Genomic DNA, 27,500 nt, shown 5'->3' on the forward strand with positions numbered 1-27,500 from the left:
GTGTGTCCAGCGGAATCAGAACTTGGCATTGGGGCTCCGCATTGTGGCTCCATCCTTTTTTTTTTTTTTTTAAAAAGTGGCAACACATACAGCTACCTTTATCGGAGCTCAGACAAGCTTTTTGTGGCAGGAAGGGTAACGAGCATCGAGTCTCAAGATTGTCTGTTGTTTTCATTCCACCCCCCTTCTTCTTGTGTGTGTGTGTGTGTGTGTATCTGTGAGTTTGTGTGTGTGTGTGTGCCTGTGAGTTTGTGTGTGTGTATCTGTGAGTTTGTGTGTGTGTGTGTGCCTGTGAGTTTGTGTGTGTGTATCTGTGAGTTTGTATGTGTGTGTGTGTGTGTGTGTTTGCTGGCAAATAAGGAGATGATTCTGTGGGAAAACAACCTTTTCATTGTAGCCGCGGCCAGGCTAATTTACACAGACCTGACACGGGCTGTAAATCCTCCCTGCAGTACGGGTACAGCAGGGCCACAGAGACTCAGAGCGGGTTTGGGAGGTGTCCTGACTCTCACACACACACACACACACACACAGAGGACATGCAGGACTACACACACACACACACACACACACACACACAGAGGACACGCAGGACTACACACACACACACACACACACACAGAGGACACGCAGGACATGCAGGACTACACACACACACACACACACAAATACACAAACATACATGCACACACACACAGATATACACACACATACACACACACACACAGAGGACACGCAGGACTACACACTCACACACACAAATACACAAACATACATGCACACACACACAGATATACACAAACATACACATACACACACAGACACACGCACACACACACACAGAGGACACACAGGACACACACACACACACACACATACACACACACAGGATATATAAGATACACACGCACACACACACACACACACAGATAAACGAACATACACACACACTCACGCAGATACACACATACACACACACTCACGCAGATACACACAAACATACACACTCACACAGATACACAAACATACACACACACACACGCGCACATGCACACCGCAGCTCGACTGGCACAGTGCCCTGAGGAATATCTATTAAATATTAATAGCCCCCTCCTCCGCAAACTCATTTATTCTCCCCTCTTTTCTCTCTTTTCTTCTCCTTTCTTTCGAACAAAACCCCTCGTCCCTCGTTTTCTGACACAGAAGCTGCTCAAAGACTGCTGATGTCACTGAAACGAGGGTGTGTGTGTGTGTGTGAGTGAGTGAGTGAGTGAGTGAGTGAGTGAGTGAGTGAGTGAGTGAGTGAGTGAGTGAGTGAGTGAGTGAGTGAGTGACTGAGTGACTGAGTGAATGACTGAGTGAGTGACTGAGTGAGACTGTGAGCATGCAAGTGAGCGAGTGAGTGAGTGAGCGAGCGAGACCAGGATTTTTAGATTTGTTTTTAAATGGTACTGATGTTTCTTCCTCTTGCCCATTTCTTGGGGGTGTTTGAACACTTCCAGCATTCTTACAAAGTTATGCCTTTTTAACCCTGGCCTCCTTTTCATTTTACATGCATTTTTGACCAGGAAAAGGCTTTTAAATTTCGCCAACTAAAAATTGCACCGACTGCAAGAACACATTCCTCAGGTAATCTGCTGTAGGTATCCGAGAATACAGCGAGGAGAAAAATTAAAGAAAGAAGATGGAATAATTTATAACAGAAAGGAATTCTGTTATAGTCTCCGTTTCTTAATAGCTATTATTGCAGAGTTCTTAATCTGCTCCAGGACACCTGAGTTCCAGTAACTGAACTGGGCGCCACTGACACTCTTTTGTGGGTCCGGCCCTTCCTCCAACCGCAAAGAAATGTGCAATGCAGTGGACATCGAGTCAGCCATTTTATTAGCATTAGTTCGGTATATGGGCAGACTGTGGTATAAAATATGGAATAAATTACCATGGATGGTGATCGGCGGGTTTGTGCTCACATTCTTTAGTGAGTAGTTGTTTTTTTTTTTTTTTTTTTACAGCCCTGGTTAGAAATTATGGCTGTGGTTCTCTCAATACCCCTCCCCCCTCCTCCCCCCCGACCCCCGCCAACAGTGACTTATCTGCTCTATAAATAGCCTTTCCTTACCGTAAAAAACGGGCTGGCCAGTCACACGCGACCCAGATCTTATCCCGGTCTGGAGTGAAATTCTATATCTTGGAGCGTGCGAGCATCTCATAGCTGTTGCTGATGCTCTGTAAATCCACGGTGTCAGGAGATGACTGTCAGAAGATCGTCTTCCTCGTGGCCAGGAGCAGGATGTGTTGAAGGCATTCCTCAGTATAGTACCTCATTTAAACACATACTCTCCCCCCATCCCTCAGTATAGTACCTACTTTAAACACAAATACCCCCCACATGCTTTTCTTAATGTTTCTGACATGTACTGTACAGTTCAGTGCAAGAGACACAGAAGTGTCCCAGATTTCTGGGAGCAGGTTTTAATAAATGCAAAAAATAAATAAATAAATTTTCAAAAGCAGCCGGACCACAGATTTCTTTTTTCTTTTCCTTCCCTGAAGGAGTCAGAAAGTGGCTATGTTACCAGCGGGAGCCGAGAGCCTATCTGTTCAGAACTCGTTTTGAATTAAAGCAGTGTGATCTAATTGCTGTGCGATGTAATTCTACCTCCTAATGGTAGCTAGGAAGGTAGCAAGTGTCAAAAGTAAAAGTACAAGTTCCCTCACCTGGCCTGTTTAATTCCGAGTAAAGTCAATTACCATGAGGGGGGTTGCGGAGAAACAGATTTTTTTTTGTTGATAATGAAGTGTCCGAAGCTCAAATTAACCCTCCTGTTCTGTTCATTTTTTAGGTACAGCAAAAATGTTCCCGGGTCAATCCCCATACAGGGGGGGTTTGCAAATACATGAAATGAACCATTTTCATTTAAAATGTTGATTACACTAATTAAGGCCAGTAGAAGAAGTTTCATACTGAAAAAATAATTTTAAGTATTTTTCCTAGATTTTCAAACTTTAAAAAGGGTCAATTTGACCCGCAACATAACAGGAGGGTTAAGTGTATAATTATGTTCGTACATTTTCTTTTGCCGTTTCTGCAGTCAGAGTGAGGGTTTTTTTTTCTTTTCCTCGAGATAATGACAGGTTTCTGACTTATTCGTAGCCGGGGGACTCCACCACAACTTTACGAGAAATGCGAAATTAATTTAAAATACCGAGATTGAGAATGCAACTCACCGAACACCAACAAGTATAATTGCGCTGAAAAGTAGATAAAGAGGAGTAGCCGTTCGCATTTATTAGCCTTTTCTTTTTATCCGTTGAAAGCAATTACTTTTGTCGCGTGCCGTCGGGCGATATCGTTCCCCGGTTCCCTTTGTACGTCCGCCTTTATGCGCGCTGAAGCGAAGGCTTCGCTTTCTTCAGCCATTTCGCTCGATTCGTTTTCATATGCATTGTAATACATTTCACTGCACCTGTAATAGCAAAAAAAAAAAAAAAAAAAAAAACCTGAATTATTCATTTGGACTTCAATGGATTTTAAAATGGGTTTTTTCATTGTATGTCCTCGGTCGCAATTTCATTTATTAATTTGATTGTATTAATTAGTGCAGTAACAGTAACGAAGTGGAGATATATTCAGGTGGAATACTCGGTACCATCTTTGCCCCATATCTATCCCCAATCTCTCCTGTCTTGTGTAATTTAGCCTATAATGGGTTTTTTTTGGTTTTAATAGCTTGTCATGTGTGCTACCTGTATGTATTCTGGTTTTTTTTTTTTTTTGGTGTGTTCTTAGCTCAGTTAACTTGCTTTAGAGCCTTAGCGATGCTGCATATACAATAACTGGGTGGCTAGGTCTGGCACTGTTGCACATACTGTATAACTCAGGCGGAATAGTGGTTCTCTTGGATTGTAATCCGCTCCGTATAGAGTGTCTGCAAATGTACTGCAGTGAAATGCACCGATGATTTTACTTCTTCTCACTTTAACCCGTTAAGGTGTGAGATCACCAACTATATGTGAACATTCTTAACTGAACATTCTAATGCTGATGTAACAATCACTACTGGTAACTGAAAGCAAACAAGTTCTAGAACACTGACTTAGAATTTTTTTTTTTAATTCCAAAAAGGCCTATTCTTCACCAGGCTTAAAGAACATGTCTGCTGTGCTATTTGGGATGTGAACTCGCAGGTCAGCGAGGGCCTGAGGCGTGCCGCTCCAGTAGGCGTTGGATAATTGAAGCGCATGGTTTGGCCCCCCATGTCATCGGCGAAGTCCTTACCCCCTGTCTATTTATTCAAACTGGCAGCCCGTGAAAACTCCGCACCGCCGGAGTTCTGTCGCCGCGTCACGGAAGGCTGATCATCCGCGCGGCGCGGAAGCCCTCCCTGCCCGGGGCTGAATTTACGGGCGGCCTCGGTGGGCTGACTCTGTCCCGGCGCGCTTCCCTGTATCCTTCGCTGAAGGGGGTGGAACAGCCTTTTTACTTTGTGGTTTCATTTAGTTTTTTTTTTTTTTTTTTTGATGTTCATCGAAATCCCACCACCATCACCACCACCAGCCCTAAAGTTGTACCTGGCTTTCTCGAAACAATTCCACCAAGGAAAGCCATACGCCTTTCCTCCAAGAAAGCGCACGCTGTTCTTGAAAAAGCTAAGCCCTAGAAAGGAGTTGCAGTACGAAAATAAAGGGCTTGAACAGAATTGAATATGTTTTACTCGCTGTTCGATTACCTAGAGCACAAATAAGCTTTTTTTTTTTTTGTGAAGTACATCGTTTTTGCTGCTGTGGTAGTTCACGTTTCTGTAATCCCTGTGAGTGATCTGTGAGGTTAAAAATGGTGAAGTGTTTCTTCGTGAGTCACCTGTCTCGCATAGTGATTTTAATGCAACACCACTGCCCTCTCTGCCCCTCCATTCATCCGCTGTGTAGGAGAGTGAGGTTCCTGGCAGCCAATAATGGGCGGAGTTATCAGTGACTCAGTGGCTTGAACCAATCAAGACAAAGCAACGAAGGAAATAATAAAAAAAAAAATCTTTTTTTCTGACCAAGTCAGTGATTGACTGCTTATTGTAGCTCCTTCCTGTATGAGTCACCCTCGTCACTTTGTGTCACATGACTCTTTTTGGCAGATTGCGCTCTTCTGGTTGTGCTTGTCAATATGGCAGCAATACAGTTGGTTAAAAACCAGAGTGGGTCTAAACACTTAACAATTATGAAGCATTACTGAAGTGCATTTGAAACTAATTCAAACGCACTCTAGTAATGAAATTGATTTCTTAGAAGAAACACAGAGCTGATTGCCAAGATTGAAAACACTGACACTCAACCTTTGATTTATATTCCAGTTTATTAATCCCGAGTAGTTTAAACTGGTGGTGGTAGTAATGCTAGGAGGAGTAACAGCAGTAGCATTAGCGGTTCTGTGTGCTTTTATGTGTCTTGTACATTCTGTAAGTGTTTCATTCTGCAGGTGTATCAAAGGGCAAAGCTCACTGCCCAAGGGCTTAAACAGATCAGTAGTCTCTGTCCACCCTGAGAAGCCCTGAAAAAGCCCCTGAATTTCAGGTGTGGTCAGGTGCTTCAGTTATGCTTCGACTGAAATGGGCGCTTTTAAGTGAAGTCATGGTCCGCTGAGATTTTTGGGGTGGGCAGCGCGTTGTAAATACAGCCTCGTTCCGAAAGCCGTCATCGAGTCTGTCAGCGTGCTGATGCACAGGGAATAAAACATGGAGGGTTGTTATGGAAAGAGTAGTGTTGTAAAAAGTAGCTTTGCGAGAGCGATAGCGAGAGAGAGAGAGAGAGAGAGAGCCGATCTGATGACATCCTGAGAAATAAGCTGAAATCATAAAACTTGGCGCAGAAGTTACAGGTAGTGGTATCGGTTCCCATTTGAATTTCTGTGTTATAGCAGAGACCCAAAAAAAAAAAAAAAATACAGATAAAAAAATAAAAGATGTATTCCTAATCTCAGCCGTCTGTTTCAGAGCGGGCCCTTCTGACGTTCGGCCCTCCGGCTTTTTTCGGGCCCTTGTCAGTTTCTTTGGGAACTCAGAAAGTTCAGAAAGCTCTGCCTCCTTGTTTTTTCTTTTTTTTTTTTTTTTTTTAAACCCCCCCCCCACTTTTTTTTTTTTTTTTTGCCCGATCACTATTCAGCCACTTTTCGAACCCTTTTCTGTAAAGTCATTCAGACGGGACTGAGCTTGCCGCAAGGTTTTAAAACATTTTTTCACCCCCCTTTCATTGTGAGAGAGGTGGTGAAGGTCAGAGGCAGTGCCGAACGCTCAGCAGCCTCAAATTGAAGTCCTTTGTATGCACCGGTCCTCTGGACTCTTAACGATGATGGACTGTAATTTTCAGCCGGAGTACTCAATTAGGCCCCCGGCCCTGCGGAGGGTGGCTTTACGAGGGGGGGTGGGGGGGTTGGGTGGCGGTGTGGGGGGGGGGGGGGGGGGTGCTTTGCAGCACAGGGGGCTTGTGGGATTTGCTTCCAATCGCAGCCGAGAGGTGAGGAGATCACCTGGGCGCCGCCGCCGCGTTCCGTCTCCGGCGCGTTTCGTCTCCGCCGCGACTAGCGCTAACCCTCCCGGAATGACTGAAGGATCATGGGATCAGAACGTCTGTGATTAAACTCCCCCCCCCCCCCCCCCCCACCGTTCGGTCCGTGGAAAAGGGGGGGAAGGAATTGCGACGAATCGAGCAATGCCCGGGGCACAAGGAGCGTGAAGTTTTGAATTAGAAAGCGTCGCTTTTCAATAAAGGTGGTTTCGCGGGGTCCGAAATTCAGTTTAGAAAGCTCCATGGTGCTTTTGACTCCTGGCAGGGAGGGCAGTTTGAGGGCAGCCTGGATTATTTGGAGGGGCCTCCAGCAGGCAATTGGAAAAAAGTTTTTACCGGCTGTTTTACTGCAGTATTTTTTATTTTATTTTTTTTTTTGCGGAGGTAGCAGCTTGCGAAGTTTCCGAAGGTGACTTTGTTCGGGAGTTTTCGGCTAACGAGCGATTTTCAATTAGACGTTCTTCGAGTGACGGCACCGCGGGACATTGTTCCGGTTTGTTCCGGTCGCATCCGAGCGCGGTGTAAAGGGCACACCTTACGGGCACGGAGACCGGCTGATGTGAGGGGTGGAAGCAGGTTCGGGGAAAAAAAAAACAAAAAAAAAAACTCGAAGCTCTTGTGGAGCTGCACGGAGCAAGATAATCGTGACAAGACTGTTTGTCAACGATAACCCCTGGTGCTCTACGATAACCTCGCAGAAATGTGTGCTAGTGTGGCCGTTTCTTCTTGCTCCACGTCCGATAAAAATGCCCGCGTGTGGTATAAACCGCACGCAGAAATGAACCGTGTCCATTCATTTCATCCATTTGTGTTTGAAATGACATGTTTTGGCTTTTTTTTTTTGTTGCTAGCTTTTCACGATGGATTTCTTGGCCAGGTCACAAACCCAGTGGCCTGTAAATGAGTGTATTTTCATCTACTGTTACCTAGTTAGCTCTCATGAATTGATTCATTGAAATTTGGCTGCTTTAAATATGGAGTTTAAACGGAGTGATAGGTAGGACTATTATTCACATTCTTATTTCCAGTAAGGCTGTTTTGGAATTGTGAAGAGTTCATGAGTTTTCTGTGCATGAGAATTTCTCTGAAATTTTATATTTAGAGCCTTGTGATTTACACTTCACAGTTTTCAAAGCTGAGAGTTTCTTGACAACTGTCAACTGACAGTAGATTTCTTAATCCGTTCTTCCATTTCACTTCAGCATTTGGTAATTACTGAATATTTCAAGACTGTCAAAAGTCAAGTTTTTATTAGCATTTGAAGACCCAATTACAAGATGAATTTTAATTTGACGCTATTTTTTAAGTTAAATCATGCAACTTAACTATAAATAATGCAGTTATTTCTGTAATAAATATAGGTCCTATCGCACAAATCTGCAATTGGTTTTTATTTTTTTGCATATATTAGTATATGTTAACCCAAAATGGTGGATTTTTTGCTTTTGCTTATTGTTGCTGATGCATCCCTCTGGGGCAGCTGACCTATCCTTGATGGAGATGTCCGCCGTTCTCTTTCCCGCCAGTGAAAGTGGGTCACATGATCGAAGAGTGACTCGGTTTCCCATAGTATATCGTTCTGAATCATCCTTTTTGAGAAGATGCAGCCTGCCATTTTGTTTCTCTAGAAACCGTGATGACAACTCCTACGGTCTTGCGTAGGTTTCGGGTTCAAAGGTCACCAGTTGACCGAGAGGTCGGACAGACACCTCTTGGGTCCAGGTTTAAAGGATGAGATGGTTTGTGCTTCCGGGATGAAGTGGGGGAAGGTCTTTCCACTGAGCTATGGAAAAAAGCACTGTGTGGTAGCTGGCATCACGCAATCATAGGGACCTGTTTGAACGGGCCTGAGAAATAGCCCAGTCCAAGTTATTGAGAATTATGGATAAAATGTACATGCTGGATGTTACAAAGCGAATAAAAATGATCGTAAAACTGCAGCATTTTGGTCATGAAGCATCTGCAGAGGCACTGCATTGAGTGCATTTTTTTTTTAAGTTTATCTCTTTATCCCTCTGCCAAGGGGTTGTTTGTTGCTGCCACTTGGTCATAATGACTAATTACGTGTTTTCACAGCCAGGTGGAGTTGACGAGTGAGAGCTACTGGGCAGTGCAGCCGCATACTGTACAGAGCAGTGAGCTGCAGAGCGGTGGTCTAATTGCATTAACTGGTGTCGTGGAGAGGTGATATGGGCTGGAACGGCTGGCTCATTTGTACTTAATGGGAAGAACATGCCTAAAGGCCGTGTCACATGGCCCGATGATGTCACTCAGTAGTTTGCCCCAGTAGCTTTCTACTACCGGAAGATGTGCATTGATACTGTGACTCCACGGATTGGCACCACCAGTATCCCATCCCTGACATTACATTTTTTTTTTTCACTTCCTGTTTGCACCTCTTCTCTCTCTCTGGTTCCTATTTAACCCTTTGAAGAGAAGATTTTTTGGAAGGTTTTTTTTTTTTCGAAATTATAAGTTCTAGAACTCCATTGCTTTCAATTGCCAGTAGTGATTGTGACATCGTAATTAGAATGTCCAGTTTAGAAAATTCTAATCACATATCTGTGGGCCTACACCTCAAAGGGTTAAATACTACAAATTTTTACAGCCTGACCATTTCTCTTCAGACCAGGTAGTCAGTGATAAACTCATTAGGGTCTATTTTGTGTCTTACGTTCTATTTTTTCTCCCCCATGCAAAAACAAAACATGTCTCCTTGCACGAGTTTGTTTTTTTTTGAAGAAGAAGGCGGACGCTGGCTGTGGGATTCCAAGCGGCAGCGCCGCTCCTCTCTCTCACGATGAAGGCTGCCTTCGGGCAGGTGTGTTTCCGCTCCGACGCTCACCTGATCGCCAGGTCCACCTCGCATCTGTTCGAGGGGTGCCGTGCGGGGGAGGGGAGGGGAGGGGGGGAGAGCAAAAGAAAACAAAAAAAAAGGCGCGATCGGTCCGTTCATCTCTGTGAGCGGAGGGGACAGCCGGATGAAAGGCGTCCCCATGGCGACAGCGGGACGGACGGTCAGACCAATCGCACGTCTCCAGACGGGACTTGAAGGAGGGCTGTATTACATTTATTATTTATCACAGAACCTCCACCGCCTTCCCCAGCGTCGCGGGGCTCGAGGACAGCTTTTCAAAGACTGCGTGAGAATCTTTTAGCCCCCCGCAGATTACTCTGATGAGGGACCGTGTCGCTCCTCATAAATCACACACCTGAGTTTCGGCGTGGAGTTATTTCCGGGTGGAATTGTTTCGATGTCAAGTTTTTTTTTGGTATGGAGTTTGTTACTCTTACGGAACTGTTACCGTTACGGTGTTCTATTTCTGTATGGAGTTTTTTGGTTATGGAGTTGTTTCCATTGCGGAGTCGTTTCCATATGGAATCGTTTCCGTACAGAGTTTATTTCAGTGTGGAGTTGTTTCCATATGGTGTTGTTTTGATATGGAGTTGTTTCCTTTACGGAGTTCTTTCCAGTATGGAGTTGTTTTGGTATGGAGTTGCTTCCGTATGGAGTTGCTTTGGTATGGAGTTGTTTCCATATGGAGTTTACACAGGGATAAATTCCCCATCCATTTCTTCATGTGACGCAGCAATTCAGACCCCGGGCTGACTTTGGGCTCTCCCACCACATGCGTTTGTGTGCGCTGTAGAGTAATCCCCGTACTGAAGCCTTTTCGGCCTTGCACTGTGAGAGAGAGGCGGCGCTGATAGCCAAAGCCATCCTGGCTTAGCTTGCCTTTCATGTTCCTCACAGAAATGCAAAGGTGCTCAAAAAAAAAAAACCCTCTCTCTCTCTTGTCCTTGAAGGGGAAAGGGACCAGGAATCCCCCCCCCCCCCCCCCCCCGGGAGAGCGATATTCTAATCCCGGGCGGAATAAGAAGTTGGGAAAGTCGTCTGTGTGAGGGCTTTTGAGACGCCTTTGGTGCTTCTCCAATGACACTCTGTTAAAATGGATGAGAGAGACTGAATACCCTGACTGTTCATTCACAGCACAGTGTTAAGGAGGCCTTTTTCCAGAGCGTTAGTCTTGTAGGCCTGTCGATCTAAACGGGCCTATTGCGGAGGTCACTGGCATTCAGAAATGATGGTGAGAGAGAGAGTGGGGAGAGTCCAGTACGATGTCCTGAATGACGTCATCTGACGCCTCAAACATCCCAGAAGGACTTGCATCTCCAGTGTCGGCCTCCAGATTCGACCGCAGAAGGTCCCGCGGGTCTCCCTGATTGGCCGGTCCACCCCCCAGTTGTAAAACGGTGGTCAGATATTTCCTTGTCCTTGAAAGGTCAGGGAAATTTGAGCGAATTTAAAATAAAATCATCTTTAAAAATGTCTTTCTTGCAAACTCACTTGCTTCATGTCACTTGCTATCAATTCCTGTGACATCGGCGTGCAGGAGTGACGAATTGGACGGCTCGCTGATTTGTGCGTTAATTTCACTCCTGAAAGTCCTCGGCCTTCGGACGCCTTGCGTACATCACTCATAACGAAATGTAATATTCAAAATGGATGCCTACCAGGCAAAAAACAGGCTGAACTTTCGCACTGAAAATAAAGTGCCTGAACAAAGACGTAAGTGAAAGGCCATGGGGACGTGGTTTGAGTGGGGAACCTGCTTGAAGTCTGTGGAAGTGCCCACCTGAGATTTAGGCTGGAGGCTCCACTTCCTGTTTTCCCCTGTTTCAGCAGAGAGGTGTGTGATCTAGTGGAGGGGGGGGGGGGGGGTTTGGGGGGGGGTTGGGGACCTACAGCAGTGGGGTATTATGTAAAGACCCATGTTTTAATGATGTGCTTTGGCTCCGTTAAAACATGCTCTCCCTGCTCTCTCCTTTCTCCCGAAATACAGCTAGAAGTCCCAGGGTGCATTGTGGTAACCTGTCAACTCTAACGGCGTTCCCACCAAGTCCCGCGCCACATCTGACAGCCCGGCGACATCAAAGGTAGCGTTTCTACCGCTTTTTGTTTCCTTTTTTTCCCCCTTTAATCATCCAACCGAATGCATAATTGAGCCTACTTCCTGATGTGTTCCCCCTCCCCGTGTTCTTACGGGCGTCTTGTCGTTGCCCGTATTTTCAGACCGTCTGTTCCACCTCCATCTTGTGTTTGTTTATTTATTTATTTTTTTTTTTCTCTTTCCAAGCAAATTAATTAAAAGCTTCGGCTCATGCAGGGTGGTGCTTTTTGAATAATTCAAAAAGCGGAGTCGGTTCGTGTAAATGACTCCGTCTTTTCAAAGGTGTTTTTTTCCCCTTTATAGAAAAAACCACCAAAAAAGAGGAATCGAGGAGCTGGAACATTTGTTTCGGTCTGGTTTGGCGAGACACTTTCGGCTGTGTAATTGAGTGTTTGAAATGGGAAGTAGGCATTTTAACTCACTTAAGTGACAGCAGTGGCTCATGGGATGTCTGGGGATTGTGGAAAGTATTTCTCTCCTCCAGCTTCTGCAGGTTGAATGGGGAGATGATTTTATTTTCAAACTTCCAGGATGATTTCACATACAGCTCATTGTTTTTTTTTTGTTGCCATTTTATGAGTTCATTTTATGAGTTCATATTGTGCCTTGCTTTCGTTTTTAAGTGAAGTTGTGCTGTCGCAGGGGTCGTCAGAAAAACAGTTGTGTGCGGCACTGTGTTTGTCTCTTGTGTAAACGTTACGCATGCTGTCTCTCTGTTGGTAATTATCACTAGCTCCTGTGTTTGTGCGTTGGGCGGTGTGTGATCTTCAATAGTTGATACTAAAGGTCAGAATGAGTATATTGCAGGGCTGTATGGCTTGTTCATTTAACAGGTAATCCAGACAGCTACTGCCTTTCCTCTTTCAACTGTGTGTGTGTGTGTGTGTGTATTTCTGTCTGTGTGTATGTATGTGTGCGTGCGTGCATGAATGTATGCCTGCGTACGTGTGTGTGTGTGCCTGTGTGTATTTCTGTCTGTGTATGTGTGCGTGCATGCATAAGTGTATGCCTGCGTACGTGTGTCTCTGTGTGTGTGTGTGTGTGTGTGTGTGTGTGTGTGTTAGCAGTCGTCTCCACGTTCCTGTCTCAGCTTCAGTCTTCCTGCGCTGTACACCGGATTAACATCACATCTCTAATGTGCCGTGGAAGAGGACGCTCCCCATCGCAAATTGGCGGGAGATCGGCTGTGTGGCGTTGCTTTTTGTCTTCGTAAAAAAAAATTTTTTTTTAAGTAAATCTACAAAGTCGTCCGGGATCGCGCGTCCTGTCACGCCTCTTTAAAACGGGGCTGACAGCTTTTTGTTCGGCCCCTGAATCCTCGACGCCGTTGACAACGTCAGGTATTTATTAAAACTGACACCGTGTTCCGGCTTCGCTGGAGCCGATACCTATTAAATCGCGCGAAGCTTTTTCTGCGCAGGCTGACGGCCGTCCCTGCGTACCGCGTCCCGTAAACGAAGCGCTTCATAATCGCCGTGGACCGGGCCGAGGGCCCGTACTTAGAATTCAGAATGAGGACGCGAACGGAAGGATTCGGGTTTTTAGGACTCTCCTATGCGAAGTGCCAGCTTACCGCCATTTCACAAGGGGGGGGGGGGAGAGAGACCAAAAAATGCGTCACCTCCGCCAGCTTATTAGCCTTAATTTTAGATTTGCTTCGTAGAAGATCACTAAATAAAATCACTGTGCGTTAAAGGAAGAAAAAAGCTTCTCGCTGAGTAATTTCACTGCTTGATTTGTGCTGTTTTCTGTTCCCTGACTGTCACAGGAAGATTTGAGACCTTTTTTTAAAAGTGCTGTTAAAAGTGTCTCTGGCGTGTCCTTACGTCAGCACCCCTGCCAATCATTTAGGCGGAAAGGGGTGTGGCATTTCAGACCAGGGGATGGTACTCCAGAGTGTGCTGTATTTGCCCTAGGGTAGACTGGGCTGTATGCTAACAATTTTTTTTTAAGAAGCACAGGTTGAAATGTTTAGGAGCACGATAATGCTTCCCCAATTAGTAGATGTGCTCCTTAATTTTATTTCCAGTTAGCGCGCGTCAGTTTTTAGAAGCCGATGTTCCCTAAAACGGGAGCGCTGTAGAGCCCTGGGAGGGTACGCCAGAGTGAGGAGAGAGCACCGCACATTTTAAATCTTCGGAACGATCCTCATTTTCTCCGCTGGAAAAAAGTGTGATAGTCGCGCAGACAGTGTTTTGTGAGCCCACTGACGCGGAGGGGGGACCCGGTGGAAGGTTGGAGCAGGTGGAGGGGGGACCCGGTGGAGGGTGGAGCAGGTGGAGGGGGGACCCGGTGGAGGGTGGAGCAGGTGGAGGGGGGGGACCCGGTGGAGGGTGGAGCAGGTGGAGGGGAGACCTGGTGGAGGGGGGACCCGGTGGAGGGTGGAGCAGGTGGAGGGGGGACCCGGTGGAGGGTGGAGCAGGCGGAGGGGGGACCAGGTGGAGGGTGGAGCAGGCGGAGGGGGGACCCAGTGGAGGGTGGAGCAGGTGGAGGGGACACCCGGTGGAGGGTGGAGCAGGCGGAGGGGGGACCCGGTGGAGGGTGGAGCAGGTGGAGGGGGGACCCGGTGGAGGGTGGAGCACAGACGTTTTCAGCTCGGGGTATCAGGTGAATTTAGACGAGGAATCCGTTTAAAAACCTCCATTACAGCTCCTGCAAGGGGAAAACGAGCCGTTGTGCGGCCCATTAAAAAGGACTGGGGGGTTGGATTCCCGAAATGCCATCAGGCCCTAATCAGGTGTGTGTGTCGCTGTGTGTGGACTTGGTCCAAGTAGTTTACATATAATTACCCCTCCCACCCCTCCTGCTAACCCCCACCCCCCTCCAACCCCCACCTCTCCTCCCCTGTCGCTCATAGAGGGGGTAGAAAGGTCAGTTTGTTTGTCGCTAGGGTAGTCCTCTTGCAGCATGCCAAATTAATTTGCGGCTAAAACCCCCCCCCCATCATCACTTCTCAAAGTGCATTCTGGGGGTCGCAGCCGCTGTAGCAGGGAGGCTAGCGCTGATCGGAGGCTAACGCTAAGGCTGTGAGACGCTCAGAGACGGGCGTCCCGCCGCGTGTCCCCTGCTGAGAGAAGGGGGGTGTTTTTGCTTTTCTGTGTGCCTGAGCAACAAGAGAACCCCCCCTGCCTGAACCCCACTATCACTACCCATTTGTGCCCCCACATTTAGGCAGAAATGTCCAAAAAAAAACAAAGGAACGGGATGGGGGTAGGGGGCGAGTGGGGGGGGGGGGGGGGGTGAGTTTTATTTTTGTTGCGCCACAGCCAAAGCGAATCAATCCAGAAAGATTTGGCGAACGGGGCGCGGAGGATTTATCGCATAATTTTCCGGCGGGGTCTTTGAAGCGAGCTGCTGCCCCCGCCCCCGCCGCCGCCGCCGCCGCCGTTACATCCACGTCTCTTAAAACTGCGCCCGAAACTGCGGCTGGCCGTGTGCGTGAGAGCGCATTTATTGCCCCGCTATTTTTGGAGCAGCGGTTTTTACGCCGAAACACATTTATCCTGGAGGAGAAGCCCGGAGCATGCGAACAGGCCGCTCGAGTCAAGGTGGCGCATTTCAAAAAATACGCGAAGAAACGTGATCTCGTTCTCTCTTCTGCAGTGCCACCCCCCCCCCCCCCCACCCTTAATAAAATTTGAGTACCCCACCCGCCCCCCCCCCTTCAAGAAACTAAAAAAAATATTAATCTGATGAGGAATTCAATGTGGTGTTTTGGTTTGGGCCTCAGTATTTCTGTGTGGATGTGGAAATTAGTCAATGCTGGAAAGTGCTTTCTGTATGTGTGCATGTGTGTATGTTTGTGTGTGTGTGTGTGTGTGAGTGTGCGCGTGCGCAGGCGCGTTTGTGTGTACATACACTTGCGTCAGCCCATAATCGAGCATTTAGAACGCGTTCATATGAAAGGCTCGTTAAAATGTCCGCCAGGACGGCTGTGCTCTGAGTGGGGCGACGCGGCTGAAAGGAGAACTTAAGGAGGTGTTTTGATTCGGCCTCGGACCGTCCGCCCAGCCTGCAGGACGGGGGCCATTTGTCGAGGAGGGGGGGGAATTCCTGAAATTCCACCGCAGCGCACTTTGGTCTATTTTAGGAGTCGTCCAGGAATCGGAGGGAAGGCTAACAGCCCTTCCTCAAACATCCACCCCTTTGACCCAGGGGAGCAACACCCTTGTTTAACCCCCCCCCCCCCCCCCCTTACCCCCAAACAAGCCCGTTTGTGTGTACGCTACAATTAGCATCAGTTTATTTGCATTCCTGGATTTCATATGTAATATGAATACTGTGTTAGCTTGTCTCTTTTTTATGTGCCACTTGCGAAGCAACCTGCGTTGCCACCATTTTGACTGCAATTCATTATGAAATGAACGTATTAGTGAGGAATTTTGTCTTTTATAACAACATAGACCTGTGCTTTAGTGTGTTATTTCCCCCCATCCGTGTATGCCTGTATCTGTGTGCATGCGTGTGTGTGTGTTTTCCATTTTCTTACACACCGGCATGTTTTTCAGTGTTTCTAGGCTGTTCAAACAGATCAGTCCTAATAGTTACTCAGTGAATGTTCCCAGTCATCGTAGGTTAGGTTACACATACAGATTCTCTCCTTTTTCAGACAGACTTTGCCGTACACATAAATATAATTAGCCACTCTCTGACGCTTGTTAGCGCTTACACATGAAGGCCTGTTCATTAAACTCCTGCTGTTGTTTGCTCTGTAAAGGGAGCAAGAAACAACAAGGGCAGATAGTGGGAGGGGTGGGGGTGGGGGGCGGATGGGTGGTATGGGGGGGGGTTACGCTTGGCGTGAATAATTGTGGGTGCAGCTTTAATGATTCCATCTCCAGACAGTGACCGTAGAAGAAATAATAAACCATAAAAGGGTAGTTTCTTCCCTCCCGGGGGGCGGTGGTGGGGGGGGGGGGGGTTTGAGCTCTCATTGACATGGGTTCTGCTCCACCACAAAGCGGTAGTTCTTTTTGTTGGGGAGGGGGGGGGAGTTGTTTGAAAGTGATAGAAAAAGTTCCATTAAAGATAAATAAATGATCGGGCCTGAAACAAACATGAAAGGGGGCTCGTGCGCCCGGCGCTGTCTTCAAAGGGAGCCGGGCCCGTGGTTTTTTCGCCCGTGGGTTCCTGAGAGCAAGGAGGAGCGAGATGGAGGTTTTTTTTTTCTTTAACCCGAAACTCCCAGCCATTACCAGGGTGCAGCACCCCTGCTGAGGCTCCTAATGGACGAAACGTCGCTCTTTGGCTTCTGCTAACACCCATCTGTGCTCACGCTCTGCTCTTTCCCCCCGTTCTCTCCTCGTAGCGTACTCCGAAGGCGCCACCCTTTTCCTCGGCATCCTTCCTGCTAAGCGCTCACAAGTTGGGTTGCCAGGTTTGTTTTCAAATCCCCCGTTAAAAGGGGGATTTTGAGACATGACCGGGTAACCTTGACGGTTTTTTTTTCTGCGTTTAACACCGCCCCTGAGCTAACATCTTCTCTTTTTCTCTTTCTCTCTCTCTCCCTCTTCTTCCCCCTCTTCCAGCTTCTCTGTTCCTTCTGGCCGTCGAGCTCTTCCACATTCTGTCCGTAGTTGTGGGTGGAATGTCATCTCTCTAACCCCTGTCAGCCTATTAATCCACTAGGTGTGTATGAAACTTCCTTGTTTTTTTCCTATGGTAAATGCCTCGCCTTGCCCTTTTTTGCGTTTTGTTGTTTCGGCCCTGGCCAATCACAGCATTCCCAGAGGTTTTTTTTTTTCCCCCGAGCGGTCTGCTCCGCTCGTGGAAATCGTGGTTATTAGTAGACGCCACTTGTGTGACATCATCAGAAAGGGCAAAGTTGGCTCACGGTCCATTTAAGCCGAGCGCTTTTAAGGTCAGGGGGCGGCGGGCTGTGCAGAACGGACGGCCCCCCCGCGTTCGCACGGAAGCCGAAAGGCCCTTTTTTTTAAACACGCGCGCAGTTCGCGGTACGTTAATGTGCCAATATGTGAATTTCTTGCTTGCATGCATTCGAGTGTAAACAGATACACGGAACGCACAAGCGAGATATCGATTCGATCCTTAACTGGGCTTTTAGAATTTTTCCCCCCCCTCCACTAAATCAATATCTTCTGCATCGTGTCTGTTATCGGGGTGGGGGTGGGGGTGGGGGTGTGGGTGGAGGTGGGGGGGGATGCACCGATCTCTCAAACGTCGGTTGGCTGCTAATTTAAATTGAGACGCGAGCAAACGGCTCACCCCTGGGATTGGCGCTGTGCCCCTTTTCCCCTCAGAACTCAAATACTAAAGAGGAACTTAGAATACTCTAGAATTTACCACAAGGGTCCATGTACTGCTCTGTGTGTCTTTAATGCTCATTGCATTGGATTTATACACAGTTCTAGTTTTTCTACATAAATAACAGAGTTATAAAAACCTGAAAAATAAATATGAATAAAGAATCCATCCATTGAAAATGAAGGACAGAGTCAGAGATAGTAAAGGTACCATTTAGTCTCCAATATGTAATCTGCTTTTCTGGTAGGGAAAGAATGAGGGTGCATGGAGAAGGTATAGGGACCTGGTGGCCTTATTAGGAATAACCCCCCTGTTTAATGACTGGGTGACCCCCCTACCCCCCTCCTCTCTCCCCTCCCCTGCCCCTCCCCCGCCGAAACCCACGCAAGATCGGTACACCTCGTTGGGAGCGCGTGCGGGGCCATGGAGGACTATGACGTGCGGTCGGCGGCCAGCATCCTGGCCTCTGTGAAGGAGCAGGAGGCGCGTTTCGAGCGGCTGACCCGCGCCCTCGAGGAGGAGCGCCGCCACGTCTCCCTGCAGCTGGAGCGCTCCAGCCTGCCCGCCGATAGGCTGGCCGGCAGCCAACCGCTGGCCTGGCAGCAGATGGTGATGCAGGTAACCCGGGATACGGCCGGATACCAACCCACCCCCCCCCCATCCCTCGCGTCCCATCGTCGTGTTTCCTGCTGTCCATCGAGTTTGGGTCATTTCCACCCCCCCCCATCGTGTTTGGATCATTTTGGCCTGTTGGTGGCGCTGTCCGGGCCCCCATTGCTTCTCCTCTCCAGCTCAGCCTGGTTTTCTCTTTCGCTTTTTTTTTTTTTTGGGTGTTGTGCTGTCCAGTGAGTTACACGTGGTGCATGAGGATGAACATTCATCCCATATTTCTGTCTTAGATATCAACACCCCCATCCCCCATTTTGACTGCATTCTGCTGCTGTTGCTGCTGCATGCTCTTCTTCCTATTTCTTGTTCTTCACACTCTGGACCATTAACGGTTGGTGTATTAACTGCTGGTTCAATGTGCCTGGGTTGTGGCTGGTCTGTTCTGTCTTTTTTTATGTGTTTTAACATGAAGTGAAGCTGTCATAATCAGTGATGTCACTGATCAGCATGGACCAATGGGAAAGTTCCGTGATGTCACTGATCAGCATGGACGAATGGGAGAGTTCAGTGATGTCACTGATCAGCATGGACCAATCGAAAAGGTCAGTGATGTCACTGATCAGCATGGACCAATCGAAAAGGTCAGTGATGTCGCTGATCTACATGGACCAATGGAAATGGTCAGTGATGTCAGTGATCAGCAGTGACCAATGGGAAAAGCCAATGATGTCAGTGGTCATCGTGGACCGATGGGAAATGTTACGGCAAGAGACTCATTTGACATTGACATCCAAGGCCAGCCGTCTTTCGGTTTTTTAAGAGCCGTCTTTCCTGGGAAATCTCTGTCCCGGCACTGCTGTTCTCCCTTCAGACCAAAAACCGCTTTTTGAAATGCATTTTTTATTTCGTTTTACGGGTAAATCGCACATTATCGCCGAGTGTCAAGAGAGAGCCTGGCTGGGAAAAAACGAGGCGTGCTTCTGCTCAGGCTGTCAGCGGGAATGATGTGTGTGCTGCCTGCTTTGTTTAGTCAGTCATTCGCTCTCATCCTTATAAACCATGCATGATTGGGCAAGAGAGAGAGGGGAGACCCTTTACGAGACAGCCAGTGAATTAGCTCTCTCTGTTTCTACAAACCCCGCCAAGCCGGGCCACGTTGGGCGGCAAGGGGCAGAGAACGAAACCAGGTGCGGTCGGTTGGAAACGCCCCCCCCCCCCCCCCCCCGCCCCCCCCGACGCCGGCGGCAGATTTTGCCGGGGTGTAGGCGCTGTCTGTCCTGTGTTGTCAGGAAACTCGGTGGCTTGGCAACAGACTGTTCATGGGTAGCGCATCCAAGGCTCGGACACGGTCTCTACCGTCCCTTCATTGCAAGGTTTTCTGAAACCATTTTACCTATCAGGAGCCTGTGTGGCTTAAGAGTCAGTATAGTTAAGAGTCACTGTGGCTGAGATCACTGTATCTACTAGTCACTGTGGCTAAGAGTCATTCTAGTTAAGAGTCACTGTGGCTAAGAGTCATTCTAGTTAAGAGTCACTGTGGCTAAGAGTCATTCTAGTTAAGAGTCACTGTGGCTAAGAGTCAGTGTAGTTAAGAGTCACTGTGGCTAAGATCACTGTATCTACTAGTCACTGTGGCTAAGAGTCATTCTAGTTAAGAGTCACTGTGGCTAAGAGTCAGTATAGTTAAGAGTCACTGTGGCTAAGATCACTGTATCTACTAGTCACTGTGGCTAAGAGTCATTCTAGTTAAGAGTCACTGTGGCTAAGAGTCATTCTAGTTAAGAGTCACTGTGGCTAAGAGTCATTCTAGTTAAGAGTCACTGTGGCTAAGAGTCAGTGTAGTTAAGAGTCACTGTGGCTAAGATCACTGTATCTACTAGTCACTGTGGCTAAGAGTCATTCTAGTTAAGAGTCACTGTGGCTAAGAGTCATTCTAGTTAAGAGTCACTGTGGCTAAGAGTCATTCTAGTTAAGAGTCACTGTGGCTAAGAGTCAGTATAGCTAAGAGTCACTGTGGCTAAGATCACTGTATCTACTAGTCACTGTGGCTAAGAGTCATTATAGTTAAGAGTCACTGTGGCTAAGAGTCATTCTAGTTAAGAGTCACTGTGGCTAAGAGTCATTCTAGTTAAGAGTCACTGTGGCTAAGAGTCATTCTAGTTAAGAGTCACTATGGCAAAGAGTCACTGTGGCTAAGAGTCATTCTAGTTAAGAGTCACTGTGGCTAAGTGTCATTGTGGCTAAGAGTCACTGTAGATAAGAGTCATTGTCTTGGAGAGTCACTGTAGATAAGAGTCATTGTCGTGGAGAGTCACTGTGGCTAAGAGTCATTCTAGTTAAGAGTCACTGTGGCTAAGAGTCATTCTAGTTAAGAGTCACTGTGGCAAAGAGTCACTGTGGCTGAGACATTCTAGTTAAGATTCACTGTGGCTAAGAGTCATTGTCGTGGAGAGTCGGGGTGTCTGGGAATCACTGTAAACTGGGCGTTTTGAGGGTCGGGGTGTGCCCTCTGTGGCTTCATCTTCAATCGGTGTTATTTGCTGAAATTATTTTGGGGAAAAACATGCCTCATGAAACATTTGAAGTCCGCTCTACTGTTGTTTTATTGCTCACTGGCTTGGTTGGTCATCGTTAAGGCTTTTAACTTTCATTTTTTCTTTTAGCTCAAATTCTTTTGTTTTTCTAAAGGAAATGGAGCACAGCTCTCTGAAAGCGATCCAAAGCTCGTCTAAGCGGGACAGAGTAGATGTTTGGTACAGTTCTTCTGTGTCTCATTTTGAAGGCGTACTAAGTGGAACCCTCAACACAGTTTGGACTGTTCTCATGAGAAGAACTGACGTTCTACCGCATACAGAACTCTCAGAGAAAGTTGCTGCAAAGCTCCAGTTATTCTTTTACAATATTCATTTAAAATGTTAAGCGGAAACGTGCGTTTGACTTTCGACAACAGCTCATATTTGAGTGCAGAACATGGGCATGTATATGTATTTATGTATTTATGTTTCAGAGGTAGCGCAAATGAGTAATTATGTGGGGGGGAAAAGGTTCATTTAGATACCTTGTTTGATCCATATATCCATTCTAGATTATACAAGTTCATTCTGTTATCTTACTTGTCTTCTGTTATCTCCTTGTCATTTCTCATTGCAAACATGGCCGCCCTAGATGCGAACATGGGGTGAGAAATTAATTTTAAACAGAACGCCGTTTGATTCTCAAGCCAGGATGTGGTGCATTTTTCTCAGCCCGTCTTCAGTGCTTGGTCTGGCCTCTTAGGGAAAAAGCCTGTAAAAATATTTCCCGAATAAAGAAAGTTTATTTTATTAATTTTTTTCCCTCATTTTTTGCCCGGTTGAAGGCTTGGCCGTCCGTGCTTTTGATCGTGGCGAAGCAAATAAGGCCTCAGCCTTCATAAAACGGTCTCAACGCAGGAATGATGTATGTGCGCATGTTATTACTACAGGCGGCCCATAGAAAGGGCGTCCGTAATCATAAACCCATAAATAGTTCAGTTTTCCATCAAAGTTCAAATGTTCTGCATGCCACAGGCCGTATATTCCTTCTCTCGGCATGCTGGGTAATGACGTCCCCCTCCCCCACCCTCGTTTTGGGACTGTACTTTCCAAGCGCTAAATAGATTTTTCTCCTGTAGTTTTTCTTCACGCTGAAAAGGTCAGGGTTTTGAATCGTGTGCAGCGTGGCTAAGGGGGAGCGAAGGGGAATTTTCACACACTGCCTGACGGGAGCTGGACCCTGAAGCCCCGTCCTACAGCCGACCTGCCCCCCCCACACGCACACCCCCCCCCCCCACACCACCCCACCCCAACCCCAACCTTGCTCTCTGTGTACCTCGGAACACACCAGTCCAACACACACCATGAGGCATCATGTCTCTTTGCTTTGGCACCAAAGCTCCTCATTTGTGTAACCCGTTTAAGGTGTGAGATCACAAATATGCCATTAGAGTGTCCTTAACTGAGCATTCTGACGATGACGTAACAATCGCAGCTGGTAATAATAAGTTCTAGAACACTGACTTTTTAACAAAACATTACAAAAAAACCTCCTCCTCAAAGGGTTAATTAACAAAAAAAAGAGGACATTCCCAGCCTTTCTTTCATTGGTGTAGGGAGCAGGGGACTGAGAAATTATTCGAGTGTGGGAGCTCACTGTTCACCCCTGAGTATAGCGCAGCCCTTCCCAAAAACTGTGGGTCAGGAGGGCTGGGCTGAGGTGTGGGTTATTCCGTCGCAAACAGATATTTACCATATGTTTATTTTTTTGAGCAAACGCAGTATGTTTTACTTCCATATCTCAACACATGTTTGGGGTGCATTTTAATTGGGCTTCTGTCTCAGAAAACGTGTTAGGCGTCTGAGGAAGATTTTGAGCCAGTACTCTAGGAAGGCCAGAGCCTCTCTGACCGTCCTCTCCGCTCCTTCTCCTGTAAGACGGACAGACGGACGGGCGGGCGGGCGGACAGACGGGCGGACTCTCCCCCCGCGACGGCATCGCCGCCTCCCCCCACCGACACAAAGGGCACAAAAAAGTCCCGGGTGTCCCACACTGGCCCCCTTTGTGAGGCTGCGGGGCCCCCGTTCCTCGTAAATCACCTGCTTAACAATGAGACACAGTCCCTGTACCCCCCCCCCCCCCCCCCCACCCACACCCCCACCCTACACCCCCACCCTCGCCGCCATTTGGAAATATCTCACTTCCCGTAAATGTGTAATTACCTTGGTGTGAAGCTGCCTGCATTGTTTATTTTTGCTCTCTCTCTCTCTCTCTCTCTCTCTTTCTGTCTTTCTCTCCTCCCCCCTCACTTCTCCTGCTCTCTCACTCATTCTCACTTTCTCCCTTCCAGAATGCACAAACTCTTACAGGCATGCACACACACATTCCCCCAAGCTCACTTTCGCACGTGCAATAATGTACGCTCGCTCATTTTTGACCTGATTTTGATCAGCAGATTCCCCCTTGTATTTAACGCCAAGGGGCCTGTACGTGCTAACTGGCTACATAGCACGTTACAGTCTCACCATGGTGCCTCTACATGCTAAAAAGCCAAGCGGCACATTACAGCCTGTACATGGTACCTGTATTTGCTACCAGGCTATGCAACACGTTGCAGCCTTACCACGGTACCTGTACATGCTAACAGGCTACGCAGTGCATTATTGTCTTACCATGGTACCTGTGTGTACTAAGGCCAAGCACCACATTATAGACCTACCCTGGTACTTGTACGTGCTAACAGGCTACACAGCACATTATAGTCTTACCACGGTACCTGTATGTACTAAGGCCAAGCACCACATTATAGACTTACCCTGGTACTTGTACGTGCTAACAGGCTACACAGCACATCACAGTCTTACCACGGTACCTGTATGTGCGCTACCAGGCTAAGTGCCACACTACAGTGTTACCATGGTACCTCAACGTGCTAACAGGCTACGCGGCGTATTGCAGTGTTACCCTGGTACCTGTACGTGCTAACGGGCTGCGAGCTGGTGCATCCTGCTAGGTTCTCACTCCACAGAGCGGATAATGAGGAGGTGTGGGACTCCCAGCAGAGTGCAGCTAAGCACTTGTGTTTTGAAAGCCAGGGAAGCACGGCGTTTAAAAATGAGCTGTCACCCCCCCCCCCCCCGCCCGAGACGCATTACGAAGCTGGAACCGCGTCCCTCTGCGGGTCGCACGTTAGCCGGGGCTAGAGAGAGGGGTTAATTTTCGTGTGTGTGTGAGGTACGGTGGCTCTCGCTGGAAAGGCAGGGAAAGAGTGGCGCCTCTCGCTAAAGAAGCTTTCTTTATATTCCATCAGCCAGCTCTGGGTCCTCATCCTTCAAATTGGTCCCATCGCCAGCGGCCTCCCCCCCGCCTCACCCCCCTCGCCAGACCCCCATCCCCCCCCCCCCCCCCCCCCCCACCGGTCGTGCCATTTGATCACAATCCATTAAAGCATTAAAGTCGCTAAAAGTGCCCCGTTTTGGAAAATCACTTCCATTTTTTTATGACTTAATGATGGCTTAGCAGAGCGCCCAAATGGCGTACCGGGGCGGGGTTGAAACCTGCCCCCTGCGCCATTAGCCTTCCGAGGGGCGAGGCGTTATCTCCACAGTATAAACGGTCCCGCAAAACGAGGGCATCTGGCTATATACAGCTGGTCGACGCACATGTTTAAAATCCGGGGGGGGGCGGGGGCGGGGGGGCTTGTCCTTTGCGGCAACCCCTTAAGTCGCTCAAAGAATGTGACCCTTTTGACCCCGCCTCCCGTGTACTCCTATAACCAAACACGGCTGGACGCTGACCCCGCGGGGTCGCGGGCGAAAATCCGAACCGTTCGGAATGCCGAAATTCTCCCTCGGCTGTTTTGAACCGGGGGGGAATTCAGCTGCGAGTTATTTTCGTAGGTGGTTGTTTCTGTCGGAGATTTTTTAGCTTGACGGCCTTTTTTGGTTTCTGCTAAAGGTTGATTGCGTTGTTTACCAGGCTAAATTATTTGTGCGTTTATTTGTGTTTTGTGCGTTTTGTTTAACCGGCTAACTGTTGCCTAGCAGCGCGGCTTTGGCCCGGTCGTCCGCCGCAGTTCATATCCTCATGGGCCAACGGGCCTCGTTCATTAGCGGGCCTGGCACTTCCTTTTTTTTTATTGCGGTGAGCAGTTTTGGACGACTCCTAACTATCCCATAATAAGTCACGCTGTTTATTGGATTGAGGGGAGGGGTTAAGTTTACACAGTCTAGAACCCTGAGTCGTGACCAATCGCAGCATTCTGAGACTCAGTCTGGCTCCGAGTTTGATGTGTAAATGGATATAAGGCCTTAAATGTAACAGTATAATGAAACATCAAAATGAACTCCATTCATGTTTCATGTCCGGTGATTTTAAAAACAACTGACCGGTTTCTTTTTTTTTTTTGGAACGTGCACACTTGCCATATTCATCTGACATGCACCTGGTTAGGGATCAGCTTTTTTGAGCTATTCATTTGTCACATGGGAAAACCTGACCGGGGAGATGGTCCCGGTGAAAATGTTCACCTGAGTAAGCATTTCCGTGGGCCGTTTTTGGGGTGCTCTTTGGGGTTCCCCCACCTCTCGGTGTTCGCTGCAGGACGGTGCCGGGACGCGGACGAGGGGGCGGGAGGCGAAGGGGAAGACGGCAGCAGTGCTGAGGAGGGCTTCCACGCCCCCCCCCCCCCCCCGGCCCCGCCGCTCCCACCAGGGGGTTACAGGCTTTGCCATATAAGGGCAGCGGCCGGGCAGCGGGGGGGGGCGGGCCTTTTGGGCCCAACAGCAGCTTGAGTGCGTTGGGCAGGAGTGTGCTGCCCCAGCTGCAGCTCTCTGCGTTACTTAGCCGTTAGGGGGGGGTGGGGGGGTGAGGGGGGGGCAGTTTTATGGCACCATCAAAGAGAACCAAAATGCCTTTGGATAGTTGGGGTAGCGGCAGTGCTGGAATGTGAAGGAGAGGAGTTTTGGAAGGGATCGTTGTTTCCACTGTCGCATATGTGTGTGAGTGTCTGTGTGTTTATGTGTGCATGGGGTGGGTGTGTGCGTATGTGTGTTTATGTGTGTGCGCATGCGTGTGTGTGTGTGTGTGTGTGTGCATGTGGGTGCATGTGTGTGTGCGTGTGTGGTTGTGGTTGTGTGTGTGTCTGCGTGTGTGTGTGTGTGTGTGTGTGTGTGTGTTTCCTCTGCTCAGCCTTCTGTATTTTCGTGGGGTGGTGTGATTCAGGGCCACACCGGGGCCTTCCCCCTCCCGCTCAGCAGCCCTGTCAGCGGGGCCACGCCGGGGCTGCAGCTCCACTGACTCTGCTCAGCTCCCGGGGCCTCCATCCCTCTGCCTGCGCAGTGCAGCTGCCTGGGGAATGGAGCAAACAGTATTCACAAAAAAAGAGAGAAGGAAGGAGAGGGAGAGAGAGAGAGAGAGAGGGAACGATGCGACATATTCACAAGAGAGGAAGAGACTCCACTTACTTGCTGCAGTTCTACTTCCAAAAAAAAACTTCTAAAGGGCTCACATTTGGGGGAAAAAAGAGAGAAATTACTTCTCTTTTGCTGAATGTTTATTTGTGCTGGAGGGGCTCCTGAGTTTAGCAGCTCAGTATTTTTCTAAAGGGCCATTCCCTATTTAAATCCTGTAGAGTCTGTGGCGTGACCGCTTCTCCTCAGAGCCGTAGTCAATGATAAACTTATTAGGTTCTATTTTCAGTCTTCTGTTCCGTCTACTTTTTTTTCCCCCTCCCATGCAAAAAAACGAAACATTTCTCTTTGCGCGAGTTTGTTTGTTGTTTCTGTTGGTTCACGCTGCAGCTTTTTTACTCTTGACATCTTTGCATGTGTTGAAAGCAGAATAATGTGATTCTGCAGTAGCCTTTCACTCTCTGTCTCTGTTTCTCTAAAAAAAAAAAAAAAAACCCAGTTTGCAGAAAGTGCAGTTTTAAGCGGATTTCAGTTTGTTTAAAGTGCGTGACTGTCAGTACATTCCAGGCTCTCAGCCGTCCAGCTATCTATTCAATAACCACCAAATGACTGAAAAACAGCGGAGAAAGCATGCTTGATTACCTGCAGTATATTATTTATGATTTTTTATTTTATTTTAGGAAAAAAAACAATCCACCATTTCTGTGTTGTTACGGAAGACTGTTTTTTTTTTTTTTTATTTTTTTTTTAAGAAAGGATAGGAATTGTTTTAAACTCATTAAATTATTCAGCATCGCTACTTGAAGCCGAAACGTGTTGCGGTACGGAGTTGGCGGGCTTGGGTTTTAATATTGCATGGAAAGGGGTGGGGGGGGGGGGGGGTAGGCTTGGTTTAATGCCTTAATCCTGCAGAACGGCCTTAATAGACTATGAAAACGGCTCTAAACTGTTTGGCCTCCATTTGCTTCGCGTTCTGGAGTCTGCGACAGGAACGCAGTTCCAGCAGTTCTCTCTCTCTCTCTCTCTCTCCCTCTCTCTCTCTCTCTCTCTCTCTCCCCCTCTCTCTCCCCGCCTGTCTGTCTCTCTCTCTCTCCCCCTCTCTCTCTCTCTCTCTCTCCCCCTCTCTCTCTGTCTCTCTCTCCCCCTCTCTCTCTCTCTCTCTCTCTCCCTCTCTCGCTCTCTCTCTCTCTCCTCT

The 27,500-nt window shown here is 47.9% G+C and overlaps 1 protein-coding gene across 9 annotated transcripts in view; it reads left to right on the forward strand.

Annotated features, from left to right (window-relative positions):
* The window catches only part of arvcfb (ARVCF delta catenin family member b), a 216,976-nt gene that overhangs the window by 72,328 nt on the left and 117,148 nt on the right, over positions 1 to 27,500 (forward strand). For 7 of the 9 annotated variants that reach the window (XM_035379907.1, XM_035379914.1, XM_035379912.1 and 4 more), the window contains 3 exons: positions 11,400 to 11,493; positions 17,036 to 17,135; positions 18,161 to 18,389. In XM_035379907.1, the coding sequence (XP_035235798.1) occupies positions 18,195 to 18,389 (195 nt within the window). In that variant the 5' untranslated portion in view covers positions 11,400 to 11,493; positions 17,036 to 17,135; positions 18,161 to 18,194. Of the gene's footprint in view, positions 1 to 11,399; positions 11,494 to 17,035; positions 17,136 to 18,160; positions 18,390 to 27,500 lie in introns of those variants that run through there. The other 2 variants (XM_035379917.1, XM_035379911.1) reach the window with 2 other exon arrangements.

The sequence above is a fragment of the Anguilla anguilla genome, chromosome 10 (genome assembly GCF_013347855.1).
Source record: "Anguilla anguilla isolate fAngAng1 chromosome 10, fAngAng1.pri, whole genome shotgun sequence".
Classification (NCBI taxonomy): domain Eukaryota; kingdom Metazoa; phylum Chordata; class Actinopteri; order Anguilliformes; family Anguillidae; genus Anguilla; species Anguilla anguilla.